Genomic DNA, 23,204 nt, shown 5'->3' with positions numbered 1-23,204 from the left:
CATTTTTATATATATAGATTATTTGAAATGTTCTTCTCAATATTTTTTTTTTTTATATTTTTAACTTGAATCAATCAACAGTTCACGAATCAATTTCCAATTTATCAAACTGTTAAAATTTAAAATAGCAAAGTTTTATATTGCAATTGTACGTATTATATAATATAACAGCTGCAGCTCAATTGCTAGAAGTACCTACTAAATATTTTGCCTGTACTATGAGATAACCTTGAATGTGTAATTCGCTAAAATTGTGACCGAGTTGTTGCGCTCTTCTATATTTAAATATTCGGCATATTTTTCTCTGCGTGGCTAATGTTGCTAGCGGTCAAGCTATGACCGTAGTCTTCATAACAGTCGAAGTGAATGGAGAGTTAAAATTTCCATAAATCTCCTGCTATAACGCATTAAGCGAAAAGGACACTGGCCGCCATATTCCGATTAATCGACTTTTTTAACGAACCTGTTCGAATAAAAAGTAGCCGTACCACTCACGGCAGTCAGTTTGAATTGGGATTTTGAAGTAGAAACATCGACTAGTTTCAAAACGCCGCGAATTTTTACAGTACATACACATAATATTATTAAGTAAAGTATATACTTAGGCGCAAAACGTGCTTTTCCACCCCTTTGGGCATTTTCCTCGAATATCGTGATTTTGATGCCTATGCCCACCTGAGTTGTAATGTAAATACGTAATACATATGTATGTGCATAAGCAGCTACTTTCAAATGTACGTAACTTAGTCGAAATAGTGGGAGAGCAAATTATGGCGCCTGATTTTACCATTTGATTGAGTGATGAATGAATAATAAGTGCACAAGTACATACATACATATATGAAAATGTGAAAATTATTTAGAGAATGGTCGGTAATAAGATAACTGAAACATCGATGGTTAAATACTAATTTATAATTAAAAAATTTACTACGTTAAAAAGACCCGATTGAAAAAATTTTAAAATTATGGTTACACGTGCATCCAGCGTCCCCCATTTAAATAGCAGTGGTGGCAGTAGCAATGAAAGTGGCGTCGGTACCGGTTCTGGTTCCGGTAGTCGCCGAAGTCGACTATCAAACTCACGTACACGTCGCCCAGGTAAAAGTTTCACGCCTACACAAGCACAAAATACGTCTGTTGGCATGCCACGTTCACGAAGCCTGACCCACGGCATGCGGCGAAGTACTCCTCAGAAGACAACCAGCAGCTCCGGTGCTATAAACTCGAGGAATACTCCGGTTTTTTTACGTTCACGTGAGAATGAGTAAGTATATATGTGCATACATACACAAGTATATTTTTAAATATAAGGTACATAAATGGCCATCGTAACCGAATGGTGGTGCGTGACTAGCATTCGGAAGTACACAGGTTCGAAAGCAACGGCACGAAACACCAATTGATAGAAAAAGTTTTCACAATAGCGGCAGGCAATGGCAGCCCCCAAGTGCATTCCTGCCATGGAGCTCCTCATAGAAAACCGTTTGCCGTTACTTGTTTAACTGTTATTTACAGTATGAATATATCCAGTTTGTTCGGTCGTTTACGTCTAAGCCAGACAATTGTTCGAGACTTTCGAACAGTGGTTTGCCCAGGGTTTACATTCTCTCCTTCCACAGGGCTGGGCATTTGCAGAGAAAATGGAAAATCGTTTCCTTTTCTCTGGTTGTTTAGAACTGTGAGAGACAGAGTGTGTTGTGAGGCCTATTTTTGGCCAGACCCAAAGCCAGTTATGAATGCGGTGAGTCGTTCGCCCGACAGTCGGTTCTGCAGTACCGGAATGACCCGGATTTACTATATATCCGGCCAATGACTGTCATTCCAGCAGCACTCCCCGCACATGTACAACAACAATAACAATGATGCTTTCCATTTCAATTCAACCGGGCTATTCGGGTCATGTTCTTCGATTTCGATGTAACTCAAATATGTTGCTCTCTGGTCAAAATAATGAGACACGTATTTTTTTGTTCGCCCGAAAAAAAATTTTTTCAAGAGTTATCGGCAATTTTGTTTTTCGGCTCAAACTCGATTTTTTTTAATTATATTATATAAGAAAAAATTTTTTTTAAATGCCCATAACTTAGTCAATAACGAACCGATTTTAATAATTCTGGATTCAAAATGATCGTAATTACTTACATGAGCGACTTCATGTAGAAACAATTGCAAAAAAGTAGTTGAAAATTTTTTATTTAGCAAAAAAAGAAAAAAAATTTAAATTTTTTCGAAATTCAATATTTCAAAAAGTGTATTTTTGTTTTTTTATAACTTTTTCCAAATCAAAAGGACATCTCAAACTTTAATTGAGCTGAATGCCTAGTAGCTAAAATGCGTTGTTTTTGAGTAATGAATTTTTGAGTAAAAAACCTGTTTCGCACTTTTTGTTTTTTGCAAAATAAAAAAATTTCAACTACCTTTATGCAACTGTTTCTATATGAAATCGCTCGTATAAGTAATGACGATCATTTTGAACCCAAAATTATTAAAATCGGTTCATTTTTGACTAAGTTATGAGCATTTAAAAAAAAAATTTCTTATATAATATAATTAAAAAAAATCGATTTTGAGCCGAAAGACAAAATTGCCGATAAAGCTTGAAAAAAAAATTTTTCGGGCGAACAAAAAAATACGTGTCTCATTATTTTGACCAGAGAGCAACATATTTAAGTTACATCGAAATCGAAGAACATGACCCGAATAGCCCGGTTGAATTGAAATGGAAAGCATCCAATATGAATGCCGTGTATCTCCAGAGGTTTGAGGTTATTGGGTGAGGACTAGAAACAAATATATAGTACATGGTATTCATAGTCCGTTTTAATTCTGGACTTGGTGCCTTGACCACCTAAGAAAGACATTTTTTACAGTAAATGAACTCACTCACAGTTGCACTCACAGTTGCATTGAAGTCCAGATATAAAATAAATACTGGCGTTCCTAAAATTGAGCTACTACCACTGCGACTGAGACCTAGTCCATGAAAACACTAGGGATGCCAATATTAGCGGAAAATTTTGGTACCGGGGTTCACCTTTGGACATAAAAAAAATGTATTATTCTTCTTCTAATCTTTTCCTGTTACGTACAAAACCTGCTGATAAAAAACATCGTGCGGCCTCAATACTTCGTGACTAAACTATCTTCGGATAAATTATAAGTTTTCAAATTAATTGTTTCCTTTGCATTAATTCATTTAAATCTCATGTTATGTAATCGAACTAGACTTGTTATACAAAAAACTGTGCTCGACAAACCTCAAAAGCAATCACTATGCCAGTATAAAAGTACTCATGAGAATTTCCTCTTCACTAGAGTCATCCCGAGGAAAAAGGCAATTACTATGTAAAGTCTTTACGTGGATTAAATCTCGAAATCCGCATTTTTCGCATGGTCCGCTCTATCTCGTCTGCTCTTGAGTGAGAAATACAAAAAATTTATTTATTTTTACAGAAGATGAAACAACAAAAGTATGGTGTAGCCTCAGGCGTTAGAATAAAACAATTTGCCTTAATGGCAGAGTAGGGCATGCTGGGTATTTGCTTGTATACTATATTCATTCCATATGCATGTACGAGTATACGAGTATGTATAGATTTTATTAGTTGCTAATTTAAATATTCAGCTAATAGGTGCATATTTTTAATGTTCACAGTGAAGCTTCATAAAAAAACTAAACATTTAGCGCGTCATGCCCGTGTAATATAGTTTCGAGAGCACTTTTATAAGAACCTGTCGTTTCCCACTGTAATCAATACAAACGAGTAATACGTCATTCTTTTGAACATAAACAACGTGACAGTAAGAATGATTTATCTAGGCCATTTGGAAAACTATAATTTATTAAAGAAAACTAATGTTCGCATGCATATGTAAATTTTTGTAGCAAAGCTATTGTCGGCGAGATTTAGATAATTGTTGTGATAGCATATTTTCCAGCACTTTACTTATAAGTAATGCTTTTTTTGTTAGCTTTCCAATTGGCTGCACAACAATTTTTTTTGTTGTAAAGTAGTTTAACAAATTTTCAATCTCTTGTCGTGATTAATTTAGATTCTCTAAGTTTGTACGAGTATATGACAGAGAGCCAACAAATAGGCACCATTTTCCATAAATCGCTTGTGATACTTACTATATAGTCGTCGGAGTATAGGAGAATATACCAGAATTTTCGGGCATTCATTTTTTTGTCCTAGGATTCTTCATTTAGATATCATCCGCTGAAGTTGCGTGTGGATCTGTAAAATGTTACTTTCATTTTCACTTTCGTCCTCAATTTTAAGTTTAGCCAACACTGTTGGTTAGAAACATGTTTGAGCGCAGCCAAGAGCAAGAGTTACTTACTTATGTGCGGGTCTAGCGAGAGCCAAGGATTTATAAAATGAATAAAATCAATAAAATAAAATAAAATAAAATAAAAAGTTTTAGCCAACTGAGTGTTTTGTACTACCGCAAAATGCTGAATTTGACATTTCCTTCCGAAAAGTAACAGCCACCGGGAATATGGAGTGTGGTGACAGTTAAGACGTAAAAAGTCGGTCACTATTGTCGATGGATGAGATTTCGTGTTATCGTCGCTTAGTGAAAATTTATTAAATCAATGTTTTTGATGTGGTCTATTTAAGTTTCATAATTTATTGTTAAAACTATATTTCACAAATAAATGTCTAAAGTACTCAATTCCATGAATTTCAATGAAGCCTTTGGCTGATCTCTGATGAGTTCTCTCAAATTCTTAAATCAATCTGCAATGGAAAGGAATTTCGGTTGACCAATATGTCGTGCGTCATTATACAGGGTGGGCCATATAGCATTTGCTTTTTGAACCACCTATTTTTTTGAGAATGGTAACACAAATGACATGTGAAATGTGTTCATAATTTACTTAAAGGTTTGACATTTACGAAATGGGACGCTATACGCTTGAACAAAATTGGGAAATATTGAAAACTTATTTCCAAGGTGGTGATTCTTCTTCTTCTTTTCTGATTTTCACGTCGGTGGCTACGTCAATAAGCTAAATTGTCGGATTTGGGGCTCAGAAAATCCATACGTTACTGTAGAGAAGCAAATGCATCCACAACGAGTCACTGTTTGGTGCGGTTTTTGGTCTGGCGGCATCATCGGGCCATTTTTTTTCGAAAATGAGCCATGAGCCGCGGTTACAGTAAATGGCGAGCGTTACAGTAACATGGACGACATTTGGTTTCAACAGGACGGTGCAACTTGTCACACTTGTCACATATCAATTGGCCGCCTCGGAGCTGTGATTTAAGCCCGTTGGACTATTTTTTGTGGGGAGCCGTTAAGGACAAATGCTATGCGAACCATCCAGAGACGATTGATACTTTAAAACGCGAAATCGAAGTTGCCATTCATGAAATTGGAACCCAAACAATCGAAAATGTGCTTAAAAATTGGGTTGATCGAATGGCCTACTGTAAAGGCAGTCGTGGCAGTCATTTGAACGATATTATTTTTCATTCATAAATGACAATGTTCAAAATTTGAAAAAATATTGATTAGTTTGTTTTTTATAGTCGATTCAAAAAGCAAATTTTACATGGCCAACCCTATATCCCCGCTACCGTTTGTAAAGCTTATACCTTTCGTAAGCTCTACTAATAAGCATAAACATTGCCCACAAATTTCATCGTTTCGTTGCGAGTTTTAGTAAATTTAAAAAAAGAGCTTTTAAAGAAGCATCTTTAGTATATTTTTGTATTATTGATACGAACATGCTTCCACTTCGGTCAGAATAACTGCGTCTCTGCTCGTCTAAAATGTCAGCAATTAGCAGTGCACCAGAGGAGCTGGTCCTCTTACTTGTTGTGTACGTCTTAATGCTGTTCTATAAATGGAGGGTCCTACAGCTTTAATCCCACTCCGAACAGCAGATATTTTTTATGACCACTTCCGAATGGTGGCCACGTGCCAACCCATTCGGCTACGACGGATGCTCATAATCGAGCTCATTGAAAGTGCATTGCTCTAAGAAAATTAATAAGTTTGGTTTGCGCTATAAATATATGTATGTATAGGGTTTTCTCGCTCGCATGGTATCATAGGTTTTGGTATAACGTATAACATCCAAAGGTTAATCAAGTAAGTTGGAATATTAGCATATGTTCTTCTGGCATGAGGTGGTCCTTTTATTTACTTCGAAATGCACCTTTTGATATATTGGGGAATTATTCCACAGAAAATTTGTAGGGCTTGGCTTGTAACTACATATACGATAGGCACATGTACGAAATACACCTTTTAATAGCACCTTTTAATTTAACTAATGTTCGCCCAGTGGTTGAAATGCAACCAGATTTATCTTCATCTTTGTCACTTACATTTAACATATCTCTACCAATCTCTCCATCTCTATTTTTATTCTGTTCTTATCTTTTACCTCACCCTTATCCTTATCTTTATCTACATTGTTTTCCTTATCTATATATTCACCTTTACCTTTGTCCTTGCATTAGGTATCTGATTTCATCTTTATCTTTGCGTATCTTTAGTTTCACTTCATTCTTGCATTAGTCTAAACCCATCAAGAACTGGATGTTGGAAACTAATGCATACACAATTTTCTTACTAATATTATATATGCTGAACGCATTTGCAAATATTTTTACTTTGAATGTAAACTAATGCAAACGAGACCATACCGCTTTTTTACAATTCAATTTGCGATGATTATTTACACTAAATTTGATTACCACAAAAATTACGTTATGAATTGTGATTGGTCAGATGTGATGAATGAAGTAAATATTCATCGTTGACTAGAAAGAAACATTAGAGTGAGCAGTGTAGCGACAAAATCCATAACTCGAAGGGAGATGCAAAATAACCCGCATACAAATGTTTCCATCAACTTTTTCCCATTGACATTAAGAATGCGATAAAAACTTTATTCTCAGCAATGCTGAATATTTTCATCAACGCTGACTATCATATGATCTTATTCTTAACAAGCTACTTCAAATTCAGTACCAATATTAAACTATAAATTTAGGAGGCATATACATATATATACAAGTACATGTTTTAACATATGTGTGTAATTTTTGAATTGATTTTTCGTTTTAAAATACATATGTATGTTTATTTGAAATTTGATTATTTCTTTTCCCTTCAGCATCAAAATACCTTTCGATTGAGATATAATAGAATTCATTGTACCTCAGCCGTAAAGATTTTGCCTGTAAGGATTTTTTAATTAGTGCATTTTTTTATTTTGTTTTTGTGTAAGACTATGAAGAGTTTAATTCGTATATAACTACATATTTTGAGACGTTATTTTAATTCAATTTTTCTCACGATATACAAAATGGTTGTGGTAACCTATGCACTGCAGTGGAGTGGGCTTGTGCGTGACTGTGTTTCGATTTGACCTGAGTTTGATGCCCTCTGTGGACATGAAACATCTAATGATATAAACAACTTTTATTTGTAATTTGTGGGTTGTTGCGGGACGATCGTGATTAGAAATCATTTTTTCCCAGCCTAGATTCTCTGAATGGCAGTCGAGCACAAACTCACTCGTCCGCCATGAAAAATCGTCTCATAAAAAACGATGTACCGTTGGGAGGAATGACGTCATCAATTCTTGTGATAATATATTACCTTCTTGGTATTCATTAAACTGCCGCAGTACAGATTGTATATATTTATTTAGACTATTTATACTAATAAGCAAATAAATATTTGATGTAAATAAATACATTATCATATAATTATTATAGTATCACATTTTACCATATCATATATGTATTGTTTTGTTATAGGTATGCACTGAATTATATATTAATGACATAGCTGCTGTTAATTTTCTGCTGAAGTTGATATCCAGCTGTGCGCCCACTTTTCGGGAGGGCGCCATCTTTCAACTGGTATTCCATCACGTGCAATTTTAATCAGTCGGTTATCGGAGGCTTTTGCCATTCAATGCGTGCCGTGTGGATCTTACAAAAATAAATTTTACAACATCTACAGTGTTTGTTTGGCTTCTTCTTAAAATTGTCGTGTACTTATACCTATATACGCGTTTTGCTTTCAACGTTCATGTGCTTATTTTTCCATACAATATCACGCAAACAACCCAACACTTTCGCGTCGTTGGGTCATCTTTTTCGCACTTCTGTGATGATATTTCGGTCGCTCGATATCTTTATGCTCAATTATTTGAAAGTAGAAGAGTATTATTATTATTATTATAATTACACAGTCCTGCGAGGGTGAGTTTCTAGAATGGCTGTACTTGTTTCTTGTAGTTTTTTATGCGCTGAAAACGAATCTGACCTTCAAAATGCTCCATCACGTCAGGATCTTTGGTAAATGAAGCCTAAAAGGTTAAAAAATGACCATTTTAGCCATTTTTGATAATTTTTTTTGGGATAGAAATTTTTTTTTTTTCAATTTTCGACGAAAAGTGCATAGTACAACTCTTTAGCTTTAAAACCCATTTTTTTAAATTATTGTACGATTTTTTAAAAAAAAGTTATGACATTTTGAAATTAACAGTTTCAGTTACGCCAATAGACGTTATACCCAACGATTCTTTAGACAGTTCTTGGGAAAAATATTTTCCAAAAAATCTTGTTTCTACCTTATTCGCTTGAAATTTGTTAGTCGGGGGTTTTGGAGGTCGCTGATTGCGAATCTAAACTCAAATGTTCAAAAATTAAAATGGCTAGAAAAAAGATTTAAAATTTAACTGATCTGGATGAAAATGTTTACTGGTGCGGTTTTATTCGCTGAAGTCTGATTCAGGGACCCCAAAAACACCAGTGCGCACATTTTCAGACAGATTAGTTAAATTTTGAATTTTTGACCGCAATTTTTTGATGTACCGGATATTTTTTATATTTTATCGGTATACATTTTATTTCAAATACGACAAAAATTCGTTACTGTTTACCGTTCGGAATTCCAAAAAGTCTATTAATAGCATCAAGTGGGGATTTCACGTCGATGAATCGATCGATATATTATATATAGTAGTGCACGTGCCAAACGTGAGCCAATCAGCGCGCAGCTGAGTCCCGCGACTCAGCACTCCCCACCGCTGTTTCCATTGGTCAATTGGTCATTCCGATGCCAGCCATCGCTCAACACACATCGCAACTCTCGGGAAGCCGCAGTCATCAAAAACCGTCGTGCTACTATAGCGGTCAAATACATTAAAGGCACGATTTTGTTTTGTCTTTATAGAGGTCAAACACTGTAAAGGGATTAAACAGCGTTTACCTTTTGTTTTAGTACAACACGTTCTTGTTTAATATTAATTAATATTTTAATTTAACAGTATACGTCTCAGTATATGGATACTTTGATATAAATTTGTAAATTTAGTTTGTCGAATGAAGATTTGGAACAAGCGTTTATCATTTGTTTCTAATTTCATTTGACTGTGTTCAACGCGAATCCACTTCTTCTCGAATGAGACAGTGCGACGATTGTTATCAATACTGTTATCATAAATCTGCATTTTCGAATACTTTTCTGCACAATTGTTTTAAAATATACATCTTTATCCTTTTTTGTTTTACGTGAAAAAGATGTCGAAACGAATTTGTATTAATTCTCCTGATAAATTTTGTTACATATGCGGGAGGTACCTCCCAGAAAAACAGAGACGAAAAATTAATGAATCTACTAAAATAAATTACCAGGGCTACTTTAAATGGAGATGAGGAATCTTGATAAAACATGGGTTCCTAATTCAGTTTGTATTAGTTGCACTTGTACTTTAAACTCATGGTCTAAAAATGGAAAGAAAATGCCATTTCATATTCCTATGATTTGGCGAGAACCTCAGTCGCATGACGATTGCTATTTTTGCTTGTGCAAAGTTGGCGGATTTAATGCAAAAAATAAAAATAATATTTCCTATCCTGTTGTCACTTCTGTTTCAAAACCTGTGTTTTATGAAGATGAAAATATCCCTGCACCATTGCCACCTTCTTTTTCTAAAAATGCCATGGAGCTAAGTGAAGATGATTGTATTGATGAAACTGGTGTTGACGTCGATTATTCTGATAAAGAATTCAGATCTGAACCACAACTTTTCACCCAGAGTGACTTAAATGACCTCGTTAGAGACCTTAATCTTACAAAAGACAATGCTGAACTCCTTGGATCAAGACTAAAAGAAAAAAATTTACTTGCGGAAGATACTACATTCTATTGGTATAGAAATAGAGAAAAAGAATTTCTAGACTTCTTTTCACAACATGAGTCTTTAGTATTCTGTAACAATGTACCAGAATTATTGAAATGTTTGGGAGTCGAAAACTATGATGCTAATGATTGGCGCTTATTCATAGATTCATCGAAAGGAAGTTTAAAGGCAATCTTATTGCATAATGGGAGTAAGTGTGCTTCTATACCCATTGCTCACTCTGTTGAAATGAAAGAAACCTACGACAATATCGCAACTCTACTTACTTATGTAAAATATGATGAGCATAAGTGGGTCATTTGCGGTGATTTAAAAATAATATCAATGATCTTAGGTCAACAGTCGGGATACACAAAATATCCCTGTTTTCTGTGCCAGTGGGACAGCAGGTATAGGTCAGAGCATTGGACAAGAAAAGAGTGGCCAGTTAGGAAAGAACTAACACCTGCACTAACCCAAGCTACTCGGATTTTCCCCTGTTCTCACCCTTCACTGGTCTGATCTTTAATTGTTCTTAACTTCACTGGTGCGACCTTTCTCTACTTATATGTATGTTCTATTCTTACTTTAACTTATCTCATCATCTTTCAATGTTACTTTTGGAGGTCGTATTTTTATCTTCTTCCCAGTTTGTCCTCCGTTTTCACGTTAAATAGTTTAATTTTTTTTGCAGCCTTAACTGGTTCAAAAACCTCAGAGAAACGAAATTCTATTAAAATTCTTTCAAAAATGTAGGCCATTTTGGAACGGAAATTTTGAATTTTTAAAAACTGACAATAGATTTTGTATAAGTGACCACAAAAACCTCCGAGTTACGATTTTCAAGGTATTCCGACAATTTCTATATTAATAAAATACGTCATTTTGCCATTTTGAATTTTGAAAATTTGAGTTTAGATTCGCAATCAGCGACCCCCAAAACCCCCGACTAACAAATTTCAAGCGAATACCAGGAGTTTTTAATTTTTTTCTGCCATATTGGATTCGCCATTTTGAATTTTGAAAATCCGACTTCAGATTCGTAATCAGCGACCCCGAAAACCCCCGATTAAAAAATTTCAAGCCAATAAGGTAGAAACAAGATTTTTTGGAAAATATTTTTCCCAAGAACTGTCTAAAGAATCGTTGGGTATAACGTCTATTGGCGTAACTAAAACTGTTAATTTCAAAATGTCATAACTTTTTTTTTTTAAGTCGTACAATAATTTAAAAAAAATGGGTTTTAAAGCTAAAGAGTTGTACTATGCAACCTTTTCGTCGAAAATTGAAAAAAAAAAATTTTCTATCCCAAAAAAAATTATCAAAAATGGCTAAAATGGTCATTTTTTGACCTTTTAGGCTTCATTTACCAAAAATCCTGACGTGATGGAGCATTTTGAAGGTCAGATTCGTTTTCAGCGCATAAAAAACTACAAGAAACAAGTACAGCCATTCTAGAAACTGAAAAAAGTTAAATTTCGCAGGCCTGTGTTATTATAGTTTACTTAAGTGCCGATTATATGGCGCATAGTGCCAAAGTTAATGATTTCCGTTAATTTCTATCGTTTGCGTTTTGCCTCAATTGGGTCCAGATAAGATCGTTGCGGGTTATTTCGCAATGCAGGCTGCGTCGCCAGGATCCTCTTCGTCTACCCCTGCGTCTATACGCTTGGGAGTTCCATTGTATGGCCATCGTTGGTATTTCTTGGCCTGGTTTTCTGAGGGTGTATTCAACCCATGCCCACTTCTTCTTACAGATTTCGACGTCAATTGCAACTTGATTTCATCGTCTGTTTTTTTTTCTGGCTACCAAACGCGTATTAATATACGGAGGTTTCGATTTACAAAGGCTTGTAATTAAAAAACTTTCTCCACTGATGTTGACCAACCGAAGCGACCCGGATTTATGTTCGGCCAAGGACTGTCACTTCAGCAGCATTCTCGGTATATTTATAGGGAATGTTTATGTTGCTACAACAATAACAACCGATTTGATGTTAGAATTAAAAATACGTATTTTCGTTTTCGCAAAGGCTGCTTTTGCTTTGTTTAATCTTCCTGTTATGTCAGCAAAAGCGTCACCATTTGGAGTAATTTGGCTACCAAGACACGTGAACTCTTCAACATCTTCAATCTGTTGGCCAGCAATGGTAACATTATTAGGCTTCAGTGCATTAAATAAGCTTTCTTGCTTAACATAATCGAATTCTTATTCAAAATCTACAAATTTCATGTTGAAAGGTTGCTGCATTTCATTAATTTGTCAAATAATGATTCTTAGGGAACCAACACATGAATTCGCGGCACGGAAACCAGCTTGTTCCCTCCGGAGTGTTTTTTCGACTTTATCTTGTATGCGATTAAGCAAGATTTTGCAGGAGACTTTGTATGTTGAGCTAAGCAGCATGATTCCCCTCTAGTTATTGCAATCAGTTGGATATCCTTTTTTTAGTATGCCCTGTAACCAATCAGATGGATAGCTCTCGGTTTCCCAAATAGTTTTGAAAAGAGGCAGCAGCATATTAGCACTTGTCGTTGCATCTACTTAAGCATTTCAGCCGTAATACCATCAATGCACGGAACTTTATTTATATTCATAGATTCTATTGCAACTCTTATTTCTATGCTGTCTGAACAACTGCTATTGATCTTATTTATGTGCCGAATTCCTGTAACTGTGCCTGTATTTTTAAAAGTGTCTACAGTGAGTTCGGGTGCGAGTTCAAGAATTTGTTGGAAATGTTCAAAACACTTTTTCAGTTGCTCATTTGAATCAGTTAACAGAACGCCGCTCGAATGTTAGATTTTTAGATATTAGTATGGACTTGGTTTTTTCAATACTACTTGTACGTACTCGTTGTTACGAAGCGATATAGAAGTCTAGAGAATATATTTGCAGTCTGCTAGAAAAACAGCATCCTCTGCGTAGCAAATAGTTATTAAGTGTTAGTGATTCAAATTGTAACCTTGAAGTTGGTTAACCTCCTCAATAATTTCATCCATGATAAGATTAAATAGTTTTGGGCTTAGAGCTCCCCCTGTCGTATTCCTATTGCACAATCTATGCTTTTAATAAATTTGATGTCATTAATCATTTTGACAATCTGTCGGGGAGCATTTCATTCTTTTAATATTTCTTATGTAATATGTATGTACATATTCCAGCCTGACTCAATCGAAGGTCGCATAGGCAGCCGTGAAAGCCTAATTGTTGAGGACGTTGAAATATCGATGTTGAAGGTTGCAACGTTTCAGCAGCAATTTAATCAGCAGAACGTTTAGTTTTTAGTTTCCCAGAAATTTTTTCACCAACCTTTGAATTGTAAGCTCATTCGGGGGATTATCTCTACAAAAACACCACGAATTTTGTGATATGTTGTTCTTAAAGATTATAGGACTATTTTTGTCGACTCAATATATTAGAAGGAAAAAAACAAATAAACATTTTACGGGCTTTTGAAGCAAACTTAAACTTTATTAAAAATTAATTAACGAGTGCACGCTACCCTTCTCTGACCAATATCAAAATGGTTGTTGCGTAGAGTTACATTCAGCTGACTTGCTGAGGTTTTGCTTTAGAGCTGACTTGCATTTAATTGAACTGACTTGCTAACAATTTTCATAACACATTTCGATAATTTGTTCTATCGTGTAAAATTGTACATCTGTCCACTTGACAAATTGCAAACATGACATAAAAAGGTGCAGTCTATGAATTTTTCACTACTGACATCTAAACATCACTTTGGAAGACCCTTTACTTGTCTTCCAGTATAATGGAATTTTTTCGTGTATCAGTATAATATTAAAAAGTTGTTGTAGCTTCCGATATAGATGATATTATATGTATTTCATATTTCAACACTTCATTTGTGATGCGGTCTTGGCCAAGCGCCTTTCCATTATTTAAGAACTTTATCGCATTTCTTTATTCTATCTATTTCATTATTCATATTCATATTCAAATCGAAGAGGGGTTGGTCCCGTGTTGGGCATGGTTTTATATAACACTTTGATATATGTACATTTCCCAGTTATCAATATGAATTTTATGGATCTTAACAGTTTCATTTATTTGCAACTTTCTATGTCTTAACATCTTCCACACTTTCCTTTGTGCACCGTATATATCCCTCTTCATTGCCTTAGTGAGCCTTCCAAGTAGGACTCTTTTATTTCTATTATCCTTTTATTTGTAGCGATGCTTACCATCTTCAGTGTTCATCGATCTATACTCCATGTATGACTGCTTTTTTCTCTTTTGTTGATTTGTTTACTTCTTCAGGGAACCATGGCGTTTTATTTTTCCCATTTGTATTCCCTTATTACCCTTTTTCCAGGGGCTTCTGTTGTTGCTTCCAAAATATTTCCTAAATTTTGGTGATAACCTATTAGATAGTAAAGCTTTTATACTGTCTTGTTCAAGTAGTTCTACATACATTGGATTTTCCTTTCTTATCTTCCGCCGTTGCCGAATGGGTTGGTGCGTGACTACCACTCGTAATAAAGAGAGAACGTAGGTTCGAATCTCGGTGAAACACCAAAATGAAGAAAAAGTTGTTTCTAATAGCGGTCGCCCCTTGGCAGGTAATGGCAAACCTCCGAGAGTATTTCTGCCCTGCCAAAAGCTACTCATAAAAAAATAGATGCCGTTCGGACTCGGCTTGAAACTGTAGGTCCATCCATTATGTGTGGAACAACATCAAGACATGTACTTGAACTAAGGAGTAATACAATAGATTTCGATTTAAATAAATACCACCTTGATCAAAAAGTTCCGGTTTGATCTAGCTCTCGAAACATTTCTGGAACTCTATTTTCGGTATAGCCATCAAAGCCGTCTTCGATTCTTCCGTTATTTCCTTTCGGGTGTCATAACGCCCCGTACTGTTTTTTCGCGTCGATCAAACAGAAAAAAACGCATGGAGCAATATAAGGTGAATTCGATAGCTGTTGGATGGTATTCGTTACGTTTTTAGTCAGTTAAGAACATTTCATTAAATTCTTTGGTAATACTTTCAGTGTCAGTACTATTATCGTCAATAGTTTCCATGTTTTCATCAATAAAAAAATCCAGCCCGAAATCTAGGCCTTCGGTCCATGTATTATTATCTCTTGTTTAACTGTCCCAAACCTCCGCCCAAGGGAGATGTCCGCCTAATAAAGGGGTTCGTAAGGAGAGGTTTCCCTGTATATATGTACATAGTATTTGAACGAACAATCCGAAATTATATGTACATATGTATTTACGCCTTACTTTGACATTTTGTATGCATGTCTATGTATGTATGTACCTAGTAGAATTTTCCAGCAAAGAACTTACGAGAAATCCACTTGTTCATTTTTTTCACGTTTGGTAATTTATTGTGTGTCACATATCTAGGTAAACGGATTTGTACATCTAAGAAAACATATTTGTGTAAGTAAATATTAAAACTCAATAATTGACTACATACGCAAATGTTCTAAAATTAATATCTAATAACCATTCGAGTTCCAAACTCGATTTGGCAGTTAATTTGTTTAGTAGTCAGTAATTTTTCTTCGAAAGGAAATGTTTTCTTTAATTATAAAATCGATCATGTCCTAAAAGCATTATTTTGTAAGTAGGTTAAGGGTGAGTGGTGCAGCGAATAACGAAAACAATATTAGTCTTATCTTTGCACGCGCTCATTGACTCCTCTTGCCAAAGCACAATGCCTTTGGCGCTTTATCTTGTTCAACCCCAACATCAACTCCATTAGCCAATTAGTGTTTGTTCTAAGTATTAACGGTTGTCTAGTAAACATACTTACATATATATGTACACAGGAAATTGATTTGGACCTAATGGTTACTGCCATTCTGGCACTTGGTGGTCAGTTAAGAGACTAACATATGCCTAAAAAATAAATTTGTTCAAATGTAGAAGAAAATTATCCTACTTATACATGCATATCTATATGGCCGAGATTCTTGGTGTGTCACAAATATTTGAACACTACTCGGCTTTAGTTCAATTTTATTGAGTCATAACGAACTGCAATCTCTGATGTCATCTATTGTGCTCGAGTACCACGCGCGAGTGCTTGAAAAAAGGCTCTCGTCGCCTGTTGGCACTTCCAAGAGGCACTTCAAGTGAGTATTCTGTCAAGCACCACACCAAAATATGTTGCTTCCTTAGAAAAACTCATCATTTTATCCATAGAGTCGGTTTTATCGTATATAGTTTCCTTCTCCGGGTTAATGCTACGAGGATTGTCTTTTGGATTTGTAGAATGTCTCTACTGTTGCACCACTTCTGGGTGATGCTTAGTGCTCATTGCATGAGGTCCGATATTGTTTCCTCATGTTTCCCTGAAATGCAGATCAGCAAATCGCCCGCATAATCATGTGTGCCAAGCCTTTGGTCATTCAGCATGTGGAAGAGTTTATGTATAAACAACGTCCACAGAACAAGAGAGTCTGTAGCTAATTTTTCCATGCCTTGATTTTTCTTGTCGTGAGCATAGATAGCAACATTTGCAGTAATCATTAGATTATGGCCACTCAGCGTAGCCCGTTGCGCCGCTTGATATGACGTATTGTCGAAAGCCCTTATTGCTGGTGCCTTTATTATTCGCTTAACCCTCGTCCATTTTTTATCACGAATGTGTTGTCGTAGTGCACTTTTTTTTTATTTGGGGTAAAGCATTGGAACAATACCTACTCACTAAAAGGAACTTTAATATTGAAATCTCATATGTGATTTTCACACTGAACTAAAATCCCAGGTTAATTTGAATCAAATAGTTCACTTCAGTTTAAAAATTGTGTCAAATTAACACGAAAACGCTTAAGGGTTAAAATAAACTATAAAAAAGTTTTCAGATTTTAAGTTTTAGTAAGAAAGGAGCATTAAATTGCAAATTGTAAAGTAAAGGACCACTTATTTGTGGGTATACTTTTCTGGTGTTTCTTCTGAAACTTATTTGTATTTAGAAAATTTATTTTGTACAAACAATTGTTAATGTTCAAAAATATAGCAATATTACTAGAAAACATGTTGTATACTACAAATTTGGAAGGAAAGTTATGCGAATTCAAATACATGAAAATTAGAGCACAATTGCAGCTTTCGTATGACACAGTAAACTTTATATAGTGCACCCTACAAGAACACATCATGCTCATTTTATAATAAGAAGAACCTGGTAAAGGAATTTCAATTCTTGGTTTTTTTAGTTTTTTGTCTAACTAGTTCAAGGGTCTTACAAAAATTCGACTTGCTATACATATCTTCTTTGAGGAAATCACTATTGAGTGACGCCCTAGTCAGGACAGCTTCCACGAGAAAATCCCTGCTAATAAATATAGACTGATCGATTTCCCCGGAGTTCTATCCGGTAATCATCGTAATCTATATCCCCAGGTTTCAGACAAAAAATGCGTCCAGCTCTAAAATCGAGAAAATATTAATAAATCGATCATATTGGGATAGACAGTGTTGTGGAGTATTGTCAGTATTGTGGACATGTGTACCATTTCATGAGTTATCATAGACTTATACCACGGCGCACACTGGGGATTTAGCGGAAGAAAGTCAAATTTGCAACATACCACCTACGCAATGTTTAATGGTATTTCTAAATTCCAGAATAGAACCAACAATAAAATCAAAAAGAATTACTAAACTCCGACTTACAGTTTTTTTTTATAGATATGTCAAAAGTATATTTTTTTTATAGTATTGAACTGACTAAGAAAAAACTTCAAAGCCCAAGGTGGTTTTTTTTCCTTTTGCTTGAGCCGACTTCCAATTTTTTATTTTTCATTTAGGGTACGATATTTTTATATATTTTAGCCGGAAGAACAAATGTGAAGCATTTGATTATCTATTTATAATTAATTTTACGAAAAAAAAAAATTCATATTCCTTCATATTCTTAAATCTGCAAGTTGAGCTACATTTACCTACGGTCAGAAACTAGTATCAACGTGTTGCTTAATAGCGTCTCTTTCAGTTTTAATCAATTGCAGGTGCCACCAGGTGCCACCAGGCGCCACTGATTATTTTTTGGCAATGATAATAACTAAACGCTTTCTAGTGTGTGCATAATGATAACGAAACACTTTTAATTTTGTTTTGACATTTTGAGGGTAATTCAGAATTATGAACTTATATGTATCCTGTGCGTAAATATTTGCTAGCTTATATTAATAAAAAAAAAAAAATTAAAATTTATGAATTTTAAAAAACATTGCTTTTTAAAATTTTTTTAAAAAATAGTTTTTAAACATGTTCTTTTCATACACAAATATATACAACTTCGTTAGTAGTAAAAATGTAAATATTTTTTGGGATGTATACTTTTTTCCGCATCTCTGTACAAAAATCCCCAGTGTGCGGCGGGATGAATACAGGGGTGGCGACATCCAGAAATCGCTATTGAGTTTTGTTATATTGTTTTTAATTCTTATTGTTATTAACGAGCGGATTTATTGTGCAACGCCGTCTTTTTTTGTTGTTCACTTGTTAATCTATCACTCTTGGGCTCAGACCATTAATTCGTCCAGTACAATCTGCGCTCAGTGATAAAAGTTTGACGTCGAAGGGCTGTAATCTTTAAAACGCTATGACGACTAACAACCTCGCCATCTGACGCTCTTTTTTTTCTTAACCACTTGCCGTGCTTTAACGAGTCTGACTCGTGATGAAAATTTTGGTCCAAAGATGATTATGACTCGTGCATAGATCGTAGGGCCAAACGTATATATCACGAGCCGAGGGCGTGTACAGATAGTCTTGTCGGATCAAACATAAACATCACGACCCTGGATCGTGATTGAATGTTAGTTTCTATTTGTACGCCTCCATAATTAGTCAAGGGCCTCATAATTGCTATTACAAAGTAGTTTATATTCTTCTGATCTGTTTACCGCGCGTTGACGCGTAACAGTTGGGCCCGAGTTTCGTCGAGCTAAATGACCTAGCAAGGAGTTAATGCGCAGTATCAAAAACACGACATCCACAAGTAAATAGGCCACATGTTATTATAACCGCATGCACATGTCAGAGATGCTCTTTTAATTCATAGAGCCTCAAAGAACAACTGATACAACGAGATTATTCCATCTAGAAGGTTCGGTGTTTCACAAAACCGGGGCAGATTTATCTTAGGATAAGAACGTCAATCTGCTAAACGACGGTACAAATGTCAGCATCGGTAATATAGTCGATATAATATAATTGGGGCATCACGCAGTTTTACACAAATCATTGGCCTTGAAATACGCTTCGATTGCAAACGCACGAATAACGACGTTAAGTGGTCCCTCCCCGCTTATGCGTTCAGTGGTTAGGAAGGAATTTTAAATTTAAAACCTAATTCTGCCACCATCTGTATAAGGAGTACTCTACAAGAAAAATTTAAGTTTGAATATAAAGTATTTATATATATTCAACAACTCCAGCTCCAAGACTTGGTAGGGGGCGATACATGGTTCGAAAGAAGAAATTCAAAGGATAAGATAGAGAATGGTAAAGGTAAGATCTTGCTTGATTTGTGTAATGACTTCGGATTAATTGTTTTAAATGGTAGAACAAAAGGGGATCTCGAAGGAAATTTCACTTTCATCAGTCAAGTGGGAGAATCGACAATAGATTACTGTATAGTCAACAAAGATGTATTACACCGCTTAATTTTAGACTTTGAAGTTGATTTTAAAAGTTGGTCGGACCATTTGCCAATTAAATTGAAGTTGGGTGGAAGAGTCTGCAAAATGTCAAAATGTTGCTTATTGCCAAAGTTGAATTGGAATATCCAAAAAATGGAGAAGTATCAAGAAAACTGAAATAAGAATATAGGAATTATAAGTAGAGTAAAAGAAATTAATATTCAAAATCTCCAAGAAGCAATAGCACAGTCGTCGATAAGGTACCAAAGGAAATCAAAAAGGTTAGGAAAGAATGAGTGGTTTAACAAAGAATGTGAAGAAGCAAGAATTTCGTCATTTCAAAGTTTAAGTGCCCTTAGAGAAAGCTATAGTGAAACAAATAAATTGTTATACTTAAAATCAAATAAATATTTTAAAGAAGTATGTATAAGGAATAGAGAAGAATGGTATAACAGGCTTGTAGAAAATATTAACAACATTAAAGATAGCGCTTGCTAGTGGAAATTTGTTAAGAAGATAAAGAGTGAAGCTTTGGAAATAAGTTCCGCCATATCAACGCATGCATTTAAGGTTTATTTTGAAAGTTTTTTTATGCACAAAACTTCCACGCTGACGATCTGCTTGAGGCAGTTTTGTCACCAAACGAAAGTTTGGTTAAGTTTGGTTAAACAAAGTTAAATTAAACAAAGCACCAGGGATAGATAGAATTCCTTACGAGTTCTTAAAAAATGCTCCCGATACCTTCATTGCAGCTGTGGCATGTGCTTACACAACAAATCTTTACAAAAAATGCAAAGTAGACGAGGCTTTTAGAACCAGCGTAGTTTTTCCTATCTTCGAAAAAGAGGATCCTGCACTGGTAGGAAACTACAGAGGAATTTCATGCATGAACTGCATTGCTACAGTTATGATGGGCATAATTAACGAAAGAATAACTTCTTGGACTAAAGGAACAGTATCTTAAACGAGTATCAAGCCGGCTTCAGAAAGAACTACTCCACAGTCGACAATATATTTAATTTATCCGCTATTGTCCATTGTCGACTTTAAAGCGGTGTGTGATAGAGTATCAAAAAACGCCTTGATATATAAGCTGCACCATATTGGTCTTGCAACGAAACTAGTGAAGTTCATAGAGAATACGAGTATATACAGCGATGCAAAGACAGTTGTATGGAATGGCTCAGAAATTTCAGATACATTCAAAACAAACTCAGGCGCCAAACGGAGATGCTTATTGTCGCCAATACTATTTGCTCTTTACATAAACGACTTACATGAAAGCTTAGAAGGAGGAATAAACATAGAAGGGAAAAATATTAGACTTCTAATGTATGCGGATGATATCATTTTGTTAGCGGATCACCCAGGCAAACTACAAGTGATGATTAATAACCTTGAAAGCTACTGCAACCTGTGGAATCTTGAAGTAAACCGCTCGAAGTCTCTAATAATGGTGTTCGGAAAGGTGGGAAACTTAGTAAAGAGGAGAAATGGTATTATAGTAAGGAAGAAATACAGACTGTGTCTCGATATACTTATTTAGAAGTGGAAATAACACCTCAGATGAATTTTAAAAAACATGTTTAAAACAGAACAGCTGCAGCAAAGAATGGTATTAATGCTTCGTGGCCTTGTCTTTTAGAAAAGAAAGAATTGAATTGAAGCTAAATGGAAACTTTTTCTTGCAGTTTGTCGTTCAATACAATCATACGCAGTACAGGTGTGGGGTTTCGTGTGGTTTGAAGAAGTTGGTATATTGCAAAAGTATTTTGTAAAGCGAATTCTGAAGCTACCATCACATATGCCTACATACATACTTTTTTTGGAAACCGGCATGCAAGAAAATCCTTTGTTCACCTTAGAACTATTCCTTAAGTATATGCACAGAATTTTGCTTATGTACTCAGAAAATCGGCTGCCACATTATCTGTCCAAAATTGTTATAAAGAAAGAAGTCTTCTGCATTACAGATCTAAAGAACTTGTTTTGTAAAAACGACGTCATTTGGCGAACAGATAACATACAATCAGAAAGCTGGATAGAAGATGCAAAATTACTTTTAACAAACCACAACCAGGCTAGGATGAATATGTACATAAAAAAAGGCTTAAGTACTAGTAGGATATATAAGGAATTAGATTGGTCAAAAGGTCTGGTTTATTTAAAAAAATATGATGTAGAATCAAGCATGTGGATAATGAGGGCTAGAAGTGGCATGGTAATTTTAAATAACAACAGATTTGACACAGAAAATAAAACTTGCTCCATGTGTAATTTAGACGAGCTTGAAAACATAGCACATTTCCTGGCGCGCTGCCCAATTTTAAGAGAATATAGAAAAGTCTTTTTCGGAAAATCTACCTGAAATGATTCACAGCTGATTGAGATTCTCAATGGGGAAAATGATCATTGCGATAAACTTTTGCGTTTCATTAAATATGCCTCTAGATACAGAGATTATTTAATAAAAGAGTTTAACTGGTTTTAAAAAAACCATAAACCGAATAATTGTTTTGTACGTTTTGTGGTTTTCATGCCATTGTCGTTAAATTATTGTAAATATTTATTTTTTTTAATATTACAATAAGTAAACTACAAATGTTGTATATTTTACTTTATTTGCAATAAATACTACTACTACTAAAGCGTTTTTCAGTAAGAGCGCAAAAAATTTTTTAATAAAACACAAACGGTTTGACTTTTTTAACTAATTTTTTTTTATTATCGAGTTTGAACATATACATTTAAGGGGGTCTTCTACCGTCACGGTTTGAAAAAATCGATTTTTTTTTTTTAGATTTTTTAAAAGCTACTAATGTTAAGAGTATGCTATAAAGAGGGTTTTATGAAAAACATGTTCCTTCATGACCATTTCGGATAGAATACATGCATGCTGCAATCATGTGTTATACCAAACTTTATCTTTAAACGCCTTTTCCCGAAAGTTGACTTTTTTCAACTTTCTGGTCACACATCTACTATAAATATTTGTCGAATTCATTCCATCTTTTTTCCAGTTATTCAGTGAACATCTCGCTATGTTTTCCCAGACCACTTTTTTCAATTTTTGATTAGTTTAATTTTGCGGGCCTCTAAAGTGTAAAAAAAGAGGAAATTTTCAAACTTTTTTTTTAAAATCACGCATTTTTTACAAATTTCAAAATATTTAAAATCGCCACTGGGAAAACATAGCCAACGCTACACTTTATGATAAAAAAAAAATTTTTTTTGATTTCAGATAAGTAAAATGGTCGATCGCGTGCCACAAAGTCGCCTAGGACATTTTTACAAGGGCAACCTCGAGGACGGTTCAAGGACACAGGGCCAAAGAATTCGATTTGAAAAATATATTTTTAAATAGTGCAAACTTGTGCAAGTTAAATAAAAAAAATCTGATTTC

At 34.9% G+C, this 23,204-nt stretch overlaps 1 protein-coding gene across 1 annotated transcript in view; it reads left to right on the top strand.

Annotated features, from left to right (window-relative positions):
- The first annotated feature begins 926 nt into the window (after positions 1-926).
- The window catches only part of LOC129246197 (kinesin-like protein KIF12), a 59,193-nt gene continuing 36,915 nt past the window's right edge, over positions 927-23,204 (top strand). Inside the window, exon 1 of the mRNA XM_054884797.1 lies at positions 927-1,267. Coding sequence (XP_054740772.1) covers positions 969-1,267 — 299 coding nt within the window. The 5' untranslated portion in view covers positions 927-968. The remainder of the gene's footprint in view (positions 1,268-23,204) is intronic.

The sequence above is a fragment of the Anastrepha obliqua genome, chromosome 4 (genome assembly GCF_027943255.1).
Source record: "Anastrepha obliqua isolate idAnaObli1 chromosome 4, idAnaObli1_1.0, whole genome shotgun sequence".
Taxonomy (NCBI): domain Eukaryota; kingdom Metazoa; phylum Arthropoda; class Insecta; order Diptera; family Tephritidae; genus Anastrepha; species Anastrepha obliqua.
The sequence above is the reverse complement of the archived record's forward strand: the minus strand, read 5'-3'. Positions and strand labels throughout refer to the sequence as shown.